The following is a 12,023-nucleotide window of genomic DNA, read 5'->3' as shown; positions in this document are numbered from 1 at the left end:
ATCCAATTTGATACTTTTTTTATGTTGCGTTTTTTTTTTTTTTTTTAATAAGTAATAAAATGTGGTTTTAACTTTATATTTGATTCCTACTCTGTGCTACATTTCCAACTGGGTACCCATACAAGTGACTGTTCTAATGATAGATTTTTTTTATCTACTTTGTGAACACATTATGGCAAAGGAATCCAAAACAAAATATTGATTACAAAGTTATTTTATTGAGTATCATAAAAGGAGTGGATGGTATTTAGTTAGCAGCAAGAGTCTGGTCCACCCAGGATCTGAGGGCGGTGACGCGGGCGTAGACTCCGGGAGAAGATGTAGCACAGGAAGAGCTGCCCCAGGACACAATACCGGCCAGGGTCCAGGCTCCGTTCCTCTGGCACACAAGGGGTCCACCAGAGTCACCCTGAAGAAGAAAAGAAGAGACGTCATCAGAGAACTCCTCACACAACGAACATTGTTTCACTTTAAATAAGTTCTGTTGGTCTAAGCTGTGCGCCCCCTACAGTATATGTCCACCCATGAAGAATATTCATCTACTTACAGCTATGCCTCAGAATTAATGATTAAACCAGCCACCAGTGACTACCAGGACTGGGATCGTATATGGCAGCAGAAAAAAAGGGTGATGCTTCAAGCTGGAGACCTCAAAAGTTCAAAGGATGTACTTAGCTACATGAAGAGTAACAGAAATATATCCTGATTTTTATTTTTTTATTTTTTTGCATTTTAGAACTTTTTAAATTTGTTATAACACTACATTTTTCTAGAGCAAGAAGTTCCTAAATTGAGCTTTTCTGTGCCGGGAGAGTCTCTGGATCCTGAATTCTATATATACATATGGCACCGATCTATGCCCCACCCTACAGAGCAAAGCTCCTCCCCCCATCATTCAATAGTCCTGTGCTAGGTCCTTATAAGAAAGTAATTTCTCTAGATCAGGGGTAGGGAACCTCGGCTCTCCAGCTGTTTTGAAACTACAAATCCCATCATGCCTCTGCCTCTAGGAGTCATTTGATTTTTAGGGTCTTGCAATGTCTCATGGGAGTTGTAGTTTCAAAACAGCTGGAGAGCCGAGGTTCCCTACCCCTGCTCTAGATGTAAACATAAAACATAAAAGGACAAAACCTATTATACATTCTTATTAGCATCTCTGGTAGGTTTCCTTTAGCAATAATGTATACTGGTCTGTAGAAACGCCAGTCTGATCCTTCGAGGAGCTGAACCGCATGGGCTTGGGCTACCTTGGCCATGAATTCTGGTTCCCTAGCCGAGCAACGGTAGCTAGTAGGAAAAGTCATCGTACCATGCAGGAGGAGACACCGGAGGCACCGGCGCAGATCATGGTGTCCCTGATGTTGGATCCCCAGTAGGTCTGGCAGCTGGCGGTGGTCAGGAGAGGGAGAGATGCCTGCTGAAGCCTGGATGGGGTGACTTGAACTGAAAGGGAGAATGGAAAAAATATGAAAAATGTGCAACAACATTATCATCACAGAGGTTCTATGTGGCGCTTTGAGTCTCCAACAACTTGCCAACAAAATCCCATCTAACGTCTATGATGCCTTATTCCTTCATTGCATGCTAGAGGAGCACAGTATGATGGTTATTGGACTTATTTCTATATAAAAAGGGCAAAACGTGTGAAGTCTTCAACAAACAAGCAAGCCATCACATAATAGACATTCCCCATCATGTAAAATGTCCTAACAAAGGGCCGAAAAAACAAAAGCCTGAAATGAAGGTTATTAAACAGTGATCACATGACCACAAAACTTCCTTCCCAGAGTCCTTCTGCTGGGTGGGTTGGGATTGCAGCTGAAAGATCCACCCATTGACTTGAATAGGCTGTAATTGGCTACTGACTACTGAACTACAGGTACACTGTGCCATGTTTAACATGGTCGGTGTGGAACAGGAAGCTCTTGAATCAGTAGAAGATTGGCACGATCACCAGGTATTTACAGTGCATGAATGGCTTCTGTATAAAAAGAAATAAAAATGTCTACTAAAGGAAACAAATAGTGTAGTTATTTAGCTTTACATACACTTTAATATCTCATCTTTACGTTTTTGGGGCAATTTTGGGTTCAGTGTACAACATATTTTCATCTCAAATGCATTATGGTTTTTTTTTTTTTGGCAAAATATATAATTCCCTTACCGGCAGCATTGGTGTATCCCCATCCGGTGGTGACACATCTTTCTCCTCCATTGAAGACATCGACGGTGGAAGCAAGACACACGGGGGAAATGCGGCTGGTGTAGGTGGCGGGAGTGGCCAACTTGATCAGGGTGATGTCATTGATGATGGACTGGGAGTTGTAATTGGGGTGTCTGAAGGCCTGAGAAAAGTTATGTTACAATGAAATTCCTGGAAATGTAGGTGAATCCAACCAGTCTTCATACAAAGAACCTGTAGCTTTTCAATTTTATCCAATAGAGTAGATGACTGACTGTCTAACTTTATGGAAAAAGACAAACAGAGCCGTTACTGTCTATGGCTGATTATCTCTCTATATTGAAAAAAAACCACTTACTCTGCCGACAGCAATTCTCTGGGTGGCCTCAGTCGATAGGGATCGGTCATATGCACCCAGGACCACGGTGTGGGCAGTTCTGGATGGAAGAGAAAAATGGTCATTAGTTGCCATAAGGCTGATTTGATATTTCAGGTGTCACCTCTGATATTTAATCTCGGAATTTTTCACAGACCAGAATGTTTCCCAACACTTTCTATATTTATAACTGAAAGTCAACAAGGATGTAGACATAGACTGCAGACACATTTACTGAAATAGTACACACTCATGTCAAAAGTTGACATTGCCTATTTTTGGACAAAAGGGTCATCATTTTCTTAATTTCAAGTCCCAGCACCGGTACCTGTCTGGTTATCCTGTCCCATTACCCAAAAAGCCCAACTCTATAGAAGCCATGGTATGAAGCCATGGTATAGAAGCCATGGTACTGGCATGAATAAACAGTTGGATAAATGGTTCAATATTTAGGAAGAATCTGGTCTATAAACCAAAGGTTCTGGATGGACAGTTGGATAAATGGCTCTAAATTTAAGATGTATCTGATCTATAAACCAGAGGCTCTGGATGAAGAGTTGGATAAACTGCTCTATATTTTGGATGTATTCAGTCTATAAACCAGAAACTCTTGATGGGCAGTTGGATAATTGTTTCTATATTTAGGATGTATCCGGTCTATAAACCAGAGGCTCTGGATGGACAGTTGAATAAATAGCTCTATATTTAGGATGTATCTGGTTTATAAACCAGAGGCTCTTGATGGACATTTGGATAAATGGCTCTATATTTAGGATGTATCTGATCTATAAAAAAGATGTGCTTGTTGGACAGTTGGATAAATGGCTCTATATTTAGGTTGTATCTGGTATATAAACCAGAGGCTCTGGATGGACAGTTGGATACATTTTTCTACATTTAGGATGTATCTGGTCTATAAACAAGAGTCTCTGGATGGACAGGTTACCAGTGAAGCATTGCAGTGAACGCTGACTTTGCAGTGGAATATTATCATATAAGACTCACGTGACTCCGCAGTGGGCAGCAGTGACAACCCAGAGATTGTTGATCAGAGAACCACCACAGAAGTGGGATCTAGAGCTGGTCTGTAGAGTAAGAAGAATCATCAGATCATTGCCTATTATTTATAGATCATTTTACTCTTTCTATGAAACTCCTCTTTCCCATATACATTACATGAATGCTATTTTGGAATTGTGTTAGGTTTACAATAAAGAAACATAGTCAGGGTCTGGGCTGGCTATAGGGTGTTCAACAAAGTCTAGCTTAACTAATAGGATCTGTGAGAGGTTTTAAGCTTGTTGGGAAGCTTAGCTTCAGTTTTCCGTGTTTGTATGGCTTATTTCAGACTTGAAGACCACAACACAATGTAACAGAGCTGCACATTGAAGGTAAAGCACGAGCACCATAGTTAAGGGCACAAGTCAGATTCACCACCTTTTAAAAATTGCTGGACTTTTTTTTAGCTAAAATGTGTCTGTGGGTAATTATGAGCTGCTATGGCCTTCTTAGCCTTGATAGTACCCATCAGCAAGGCTTATTTTATTCCTGATTGCTGCAGTACATTTAACACACCTACACATAGCAGGCAGAAGGGGGGAAACTTGCATAGATTATAACTCTGTGTTTTTATACAACATGCTGTGCCTGTGCAAAGATTCCTGTATGCAGCATTTTAAGTATATTTTAAAGGGTGCAGTAATGGGCTCCTACTTGGCCCACCTGCACCTGATAATTGCATTAAAACCCTTCAGTAAGGCCTGTTTTACACCTGAGTAGGGCAGTTCGTTTAATGTGCCTACACAAATAGGAACCTGATATGTATATGTATGTCTCTGCTCAGTGCTTGGATGTACTATGCCATTGGTGCTCAACCTGTGGCCCTCCAGCTGTTGCAGAACTACAAGTCCCATGAGGCATTGTAAGCTACTGACAGTTACAAACATGACTCCCAAAGGCAGAGGCATGATGGGACTTGTAGTTTTGCAACAGCTGGAGGGCCACAGGTTGAACACCCATGTACTATGCTGTTTTATAGGGTGCAGTAATGGGCTCCCACCAGGTCCACCATATCATTGCATTAAAAATCACACATTACAAACCCCTGTCCTTTTGTTTATGGTGCAGAAGTCTGAAGAAAGTCTAAAGTTCCCTGTAGCCAATGCACAATGTACCCCATCAGAGTGGTCCTTCCGCATATTTGCCATTTCAGTATATGTAGGGAAAAGCCATTAGACCTGGGAGCACTAAAAAAAATGCTGTAAAATGGACTGTTGTACCTGGGAAAGGTTCAGACTTTCTTAAGAGGGGTGCTGACTGCCATGTAAAAATGTGAAAACGATTTACGTCACAATATGTGACTTTCTGAAATCTCTAGTTTCTCTGAAATATAGGGTGTTGGACAAGAGTAACAAGGAAGATGGACAAAGCTCTCTCAAGTTCCTCTATCACATTGTAATATAATGTTCAGGACCAGAATACGAAGGAAGAAATGTTTGGTTGTACCTGCAGAGACACCTGCCAGGGCCAAGATCCAGAGACGGCATTCTCACCATTCACAACCCTAGCATAGCCGGAGATAATGGGCTTGATTGCGGGAACACCGCAGCCTGGGGAAAACATAAATATTAACTGTAAGTACATTTATAATGACACAATGTCATATTCCAATATATTTATATGTATGTATGGATGATGTTATTAATTTGGATTTTAACTTTTTTTATTACTTTTAGCTCTATAACCCTACAAAAATCTCAGACATTTCATACCTTCTTTAGTTTCATATAAAGCAAAAATTAACGCCCCCTTACAGTTTATTGTTTGGTTCCCATTTTCTGTTGGTTAACATTCTCTATGCTTTTGGTTCTAGAGATTTTACAGGAAGTGACTAAGAGGATTTAAGAGGAAATCACTAGAAAGCGAGGGGAGTTGCCCTATTAGAAAGTTGTCTTTGAAGAAGAGGTCCCCATTGAAAGGTTTACCCTCCACCCTTGTTCTGGTGACAACAGGTGGATTTCCCATCTCTATTTAAAAATCTCCATGGGCAACTCTTTAAAAGCTTTTACAGATTACCAGTTTAGAGTTGCACGGGTGGTCTGGTGTTAGAGTTATTGATCTGGCTATAAGGTTTGTGGCAATACCTCACATCACGATCAGGAGATCGGTTTGATCAGATGTTTTCAAGAGCCAGTAATGGCCTGTTCACATTGGACCAAAGCCAGAAGTGACTAAATACTTGAAGCTTCTGGTTTCTTAGACAAGTGGTCTCCAAACTGTGGCCTGGGGGCCAGATGCAGCCCTTTGCTTGCCTTTATCCGGCCCGTGGGGCACATTTCCTCCCTTTGATACAAGGCACTTTTCCTCCCACTGACACCAATAATGATGCACTATTACTTCCACTGACATCAACACTGGGGCTTTGTTTCTCCAATGGAACACTATTCTTCCCAAGGACTCTAAAGATGGGGCGGTATTCCTTCCCACGGACATCAAGGATGAGGCACTATTCCTCCCACTGACACCAACCATAGGGCACTATTCCTCCCACTGACACCAACCATAGGGCGCTATTCCTCCCACTGACACCAACCATACAGCGCTATTCCTCCCACTGACACCAACAATGATGCACTATTACTTCCACTGACATCAACACTGGGGCTTCGTTTCTCCAATGGAACACTATTCTTGCCAAGGACTCTAACGATGGGGCGGTATTCCTTCCCACGGACATCAAGGATGAGGCACTATTCCTCCCACTGACACCAACCATAGGGCACTATTCCTCCCACTGACACCAACCATAGGGCGCTATTCCTCCCACTGACACCAACCATACAGCGCTATTCCTCCCACTGACACCAACAATGAGGCACTATTACTTCCACTGACATCAACACTGGAGCTTCGTTTCTCCAATGGAACACTATTCTTCCCAAGGACTCTAACAATGGGGCAGTATTCCTTCCCACAGACATCAATTATGAGGCACTATTCCTCCCACTGACGCCAACCATACTGCGCTATTCCTCCCACTGACACCAACCATAGGGCGCTATACTTCCCACTGACGCCACCCATGGGACCCTATTCCGCCCACTGACATCAAAGAAGGGGCACTATCTCATGTCAAAGAAGGGAGACTTTTCCTTCCACTGATACCAAAAATGGGGCACGAGTCAATTCCATGATACCAATGATAGGGCACTATTCCTCCACTAATATCAATGGTGGGGGGATATTTCTCCTCCCACCATCGTTTGGGTATTTTCTACTCCCACTTACCACAGTCCAGCCCCCCTAAAGTCTGAAGGACAGTAAACTGGCCCTTTGTTTAGAAACTTTGGAGACCCCCATCTTAGAGCATACAGATGATCAGGGAAGTTCTGGACCTTGGTTATCTAAATAGTAAGCCATTGGATGGGAAAGCCTGGGAAGGTGGCTGAAGGATGCATTGGGGAAGACCCCTTATTTTACCAAAGAGTAGTTGATGGTTGACTGAGCTAGTGAGTCAGCCAACAGTAAGTGAATTTAAACGTGCTTGGGACAAATTTGATGTATACAAAAAGGGTACAAAAAATAAAAACAATAAAAAGGGACAGACTTGATGGACCTGGTCTATTTGGACTGGTCATGTCACTTGGTATTTTCCTGCCATCACTACCCTAAAACACAAGACAAATATACAGGAGGAATGTCAGTACTCACCATAAGCTCCACTAAGGAGAGCTAGGCAGGAAAGGAACCACAGCATTGCCATTTTGCTAGGAATCAAGTTTGGGAAAGAATGGACAGGATTGTCTGGTTTATATACACCCAATCCACCAATCAGGTGAAAGCTTGTCTGAGATAAGGACAATTTTAGCTCCTTACATCCGGTCACCTTGATCAAACTATATACTATTTTTCCTTACTTTGGCCTTGAGATGTAAAGTAAAAGGTGTGTCAGAGGAGCCACCATTTGGCAAGGCTCCCACGGAATATTTACTTAATGCTATGTGAAATTATCCATTCAAGATATTGGTAGGTCATTTCCTATACATTACCAAAAAACAAACATTTCCTATTTCCTATTACAAAAAAAAAAACAAGTTTTAAAAGGGAATTACAAAATGTATATTTTACAAAAATATTAAGAACTTCTTTTCTAGAACCATGTTAGAATTTGCAGGGGGCTCGGTGGGATGTTTGCTGCGCAGTGCATTCTAAGCCCTGATTGGGCAAGTGAATAGCTGGTAGTTAAGAGTGGGGCCAGTAATCCGGCTGCCGCATCCCTAACATCGAACGAATAATCAGCTGTCAACGGGCTTCCCCGCTGACAACTGAATAAAAAAAAAAGCATTGCTGGCAATTGAAAAAAAGAGAAAAAAAGCAGTGGAGGCCCTTCGGGTCTGGTATGGATTTTAAGGGGAACCCCACGGTATTTAAAAAAAAGGGGGAGGCATGCCTTTAAAAAAAAGGTCCCCCCAACATAAATATCAGATCCTTCCATGCAGCCTGTCAGGCCAGGAAAGGGGGGATGAGTAAGCACCCCCTCCCCTCCTGAACCATACCAGACCACATGCCCTCAACATGGGGGGGGTGCTTTGGGGTAAGGGGGCTCTTAAAAGAGGTTAAACAGTATAAAGCTGGGTTTAGTGTTCCTTCAGGAGACCCATATCTCCCAGGAAACCAATGTAAAGCTGTTTTCGAAAGATTACCCAATATGGTATTATGGGGATTCTACAACAATAAGAGCAAAAGGGGGTAGCGATTGGGGTGGCCAAAGGAGTGCTGTTCATATTGGAGGAATGGATGACAGATCCAGAAGGTCTATACCTCTTCCTAAAAGGAAAATTATGTGTAATGGAATGTACTCTGGCAAACATCTATTGCCCCAATAAGAACCCAACACATTTTTTGAGGCAGGTCATGGGGAAGCTAATGGATTTTACAAAGGGAAGCGTGATTATGACGGGAGATTTACATTTCTGCGGGTACAGGGGACTAGGAATTTAAGCTGAAAAAATAAATGATATCAGTGTCAAATGCTGGACGTATGGAGAGTGCAGCATCCTAAGACACAGACACAAATACATTCTATTCCCCTGTGCACAGGACGTACTCAAGGATCGACTATATAATGGTCGAACACAGGTTATTAGATTTGGTGACTAATGCCGTGTACACACGATCGAATTGTCCGGCAGACTTAGTCCGGCAAACAATCCGCCGGACTAACGAACGGACTTGGCCACACAAGGACACTCTGAAAGTCCGTCGATTTCTAACGCGATGACGTACAGCACGTACGACGGGACTAGAAAAAGGAAGTTCAATAGCCAGTAGCCAATAGCTTCCATCTCGTACTTGCTTCTGAGCGTGCGTCATTCTTAGTCCGCCGGACTAGCACAGTGACGAACGGATTGTCTGCTGAAAGCCAAGTCCGGCGGACAAATTTTGATGCAAAACTACTTTCTAAGTCCGCCGGACTTTACGATAAAAAAGTCTGCTGGAGCCCACACATGATCGAATCGTCTGGCACAATTCTGTCGTGTGTACGCGGCATAAGACAAATATTGAAATAATAACATTGTCAGATCATTCCCCGGTGAGCGTGGAAATGAAGATACCAGGACCCCCCCCCCGAAAAAATCAAATTCATGGAGATTAAATGAAGAACTCATACAGGTAAGAAGAGGAAGAGAAAATAAAAGAGGAAATGAATGACACAAAGAAGATAACAGAGGTTACCCTTTGGGAGGCATCCTGATAGGGATAGGATCAAGGAAAGGGGGGGGGGGGGTGAGCAAGTGCTCCCTCCCCTTCTGTACCTTTACAGGCCACATTCCCTCAACATGGGCTCTGCCCCCACCCCAAAGCACCTTGTCCCTATATTGATGGGGACAAGGGACTCATCCCCACAACTGTGGCTGGTGGTTGTGGGGAAGAGGCCCTTAACCCTCTTTAACAAGGGAGCCCCCAGATCCCGCCCCTAAAGGGTCTGGTATGGATTCGGGGGGGGCACATAATTTTTTTCCTTTTTTTACTATTTTTTCATTTTAGATACTATCATTGCAGACCAGGCAATGTTTTTCCATTCTTCTATTGTCCAATTTTGGTGATCCTGTGCCAATTGTAGCCTCAGTTTCCTGTTCTTAGCTGACAGGAGTGGCACCCGGTGTGGTCTTCTGCTGCTGTAGTCAATTTGCTTCAAGGTTGGATGTGTTGTGCTTTCAGAGATGGTATTCTGCAAACCTTGGGTGTAACAAGTGGTCATTTGATTTACTGTTGTCTTTCTATCATCTGGAACCAGTCTGCCCATTCTCCTCTGACATCAACAAGGCATTTTCCTCCACACAACTGCCGGTCACTGAATATTTTCTCCTTTTCCCACCATTCTCTCTGTAATCCCGAGAGATGGCTGTGTGTGAAAATTCCAGAAATACTCAGACCGGCCCGTCTGCCACCAACAACCATGCCACGTTCAAAGTCACTTCCATCCCCTTTCTTCCCCATTCTGATAATGGATTCAGTTGTTGCCATCTGATTGGCTGCTTAGCAATTTTTGTTACCAAGCAATCGAATAGGTGTACATTATTTAAGATCAGTTTTTATATAATAAGTAAAGTTTAATATTTCAGTGTATTTGGTTATAGTTTTAATTGAGCATAGAAAGATCCTGTATGTGAATTTGCTTCTGGTCTAATATATGGCGCCTTAAAACTATTTAACCACTTGCTTACTGGGCACTTAAACCCCCCTCCTGCCCAGACCAATTTTCAGCTTTCAGCGCTGATGCACTTTGAGTGACAATTGCGCGGTCATACAACACTGTACCCAAATGAAATTTTTATCATTTTTTTCCCACAAATAGAGCTTTCTTTTGGTGGTATTTAGTCACAGCTCGGAGTTTTATTTTTTGCTAAACAAACAAAAAAAGATGCAAAAAAAAAAAAAAAAAAATCATGTTTTAATAGTTTGTTATAAAATTTTGCAAACGGGTCATTTTTCTCCTTCATTGAAGTGCGCTGATTAGGCGGCACTGATAGGCTGCATTGGTGGGCACTGATGGGCTGCATTGGTGGGCACTGATGGGCTGCATTGGTGGGCACTGATAGGCTGCACTGGTGGGCACTGATAGGCATAGTTAAGGCGGCACTAATAGGCACAGATAAGGCGGCACCGATGGGCACAGATAAGGCGGCACTGATGGGCAAAGATGGGCACAGATAAGATGGCACGGATGGGTGGCACGGATAAGTGGCACGGATGGGTGGCACGGATGGGCACTGATAGGTACCACAGATAGATGGGACTGATGGGCACTGATAGGTGGCACTGATAGGTGGCTCTGATAGGTGGCACTGCTGGGCACTGATGGGCGGCACTGCTGGGCACTGATGGGCGGCACTGCTGGGCACTGATGGGCGGCACTGGGGTGCAGCACCTGAGGCAGATTTTGGGTGGCACTGTGGGTGGCACTGCTGGGTGGCACTGTGGGTGGCACTGTGGGCACTGCTGGGTGGCACTGTGGGCACTGCTGGGTGGCACTGTGGGCACTATGGGCACTGCTGGGTGGCACTGACAGGGGGGCACTTACTTTATTCAGGATGGCACTGCGGGTGGCAGGTGGGCACTGGCAGGGGGCAGGTGTCCTTTTATATTGCTGGCCGTGATCGGGACTGATGTCCCGAACACGGCCGCCGGCGATCGGCTTTTTTTTTTTCTCCTCGCGCTGTCAGCGCGAGGAGGAATACTAGCCGATTACCGGCTCCGTTTTATCACATGATCAGCTGTCATTGGCTGACAGCTGATCACGTGATAAGGGGTCGGGATCGACCCCTTACACGGATCGGTGATCAGGCGAGTCTCACGGACTCGCCGATCACAGAGCGCGCCGCGCGCGCCCCTCAGGGGGCGCGCAGGCCGCTCGTAACCGGGACTACGTCAATAGACGTAGTCCCGAAAATGTGGGTCCGCGCTATTGCCGTCATTTTGCAATAGCGCGGATCCCAAGTGGTTAAATTAATATTGTGGGTGAAAAAGCTCTTCTAATCGCTTTTCCAGCAGGATTTCCCATTCCAAAAATGGAGGCGGTATATTACATCCCATTTTTAACATGGCGGGGGATCCATGGCTAGACTAGCTGGCTATTTGGTTTCTAACATGGCGCCCATGTTAAAATAATGCTGCATACACATGACAAGACTTTCCGGCAGAAAAGGTCCGGCGGTCTTCCCGACTGTCAAGCCTGGGCTTAGCCCTTTCTTCTCTGGGCTGGCTGCTCAGCTGTCGGCTAATTGCCAGCTCTCATCTCTCCACAGTTACCAGCTGTTCCCGATGATGCTCGTCTGACCTGCCTACTTAAAGCTGTCCAGCTCACTTCATCTCTGCCTTCGCCTTGGTCACATCACAAGAAACCATCTCTTGCGGTTCTGTTTAAAGACTGGTTTGCTGACATCCCTTCTGGCTCCTTATCTT

General features: G+C 44.1%; 1 protein-coding gene across 1 annotated transcript; it reads right to left on the bottom strand.

Annotated features, from left to right (window-relative positions):
* Window positions 1–200: 200 nt before the first annotated feature.
* Window positions 201–7,413, bottom strand: LOC143975781 (chymotrypsinogen A-like). The gene is made up of 7 exons (XM_077478310.1): window positions 7,269–7,413; window positions 5,064–5,167; window positions 3,564–3,643; window positions 2,541–2,619; window positions 2,165–2,345; window positions 1,310–1,443; window positions 201–409 (listed from the first exon to the last, which is right to left on the bottom strand). The coding sequence occupies exons 1-7, from the start codon at window positions 7,318–7,320 to the stop codon at window positions 248–250; spliced, it is 792 nt and encodes a 263-aa protein (XP_077334436.1). The 5' UTR covers window positions 7,321–7,413; the 3' UTR covers window positions 201–247.
* Between the last annotated feature and the right edge of the window lie 4,610 nt (window positions 7,414–12,023).

Source organism: Lithobates pipiens, unplaced genomic scaffold (assembly GCF_037356315.1).
Source record: "Lithobates pipiens isolate NorthernLeopardFrog02 unplaced genomic scaffold, aLitPip1_a1.2 Scaffold_13, whole genome shotgun sequence".
In the NCBI taxonomy this organism is placed as follows: Eukaryota; Metazoa; Chordata; class Amphibia; order Anura; family Ranidae; genus Lithobates; species Lithobates pipiens.
This window is presented reverse-complemented; position numbering and strand designations above follow the sequence as displayed.

What these genes read in the sequence shown, in the direction of transcription:
- LOC143975781 (XM_077478310.1), bottom strand. Translation starts at nt 7,320, where the DNA reads ATGGCAATGCTGTGGTTCCTTTCCTGCCTAGCTCTCCTTAGTGGAGCT. An exon ending in AGAGAATTGCTGTCGGCAGA is followed by an intron (nt 2,346 to 2,540) that starts GTAAGTGGTTTT and finishes AACTTTTCTCAG; the next exon opens with GCCTTCAGACACCCCAATTA. An exon ending in CCGGTGTCTCCTCCTGCATG is followed by an intron (nt 410 to 1,309) that starts GTACGATGACTT and finishes TTTCTTCTTCAG; the next exon opens with GGTGACTCTGGTGGACCCCT.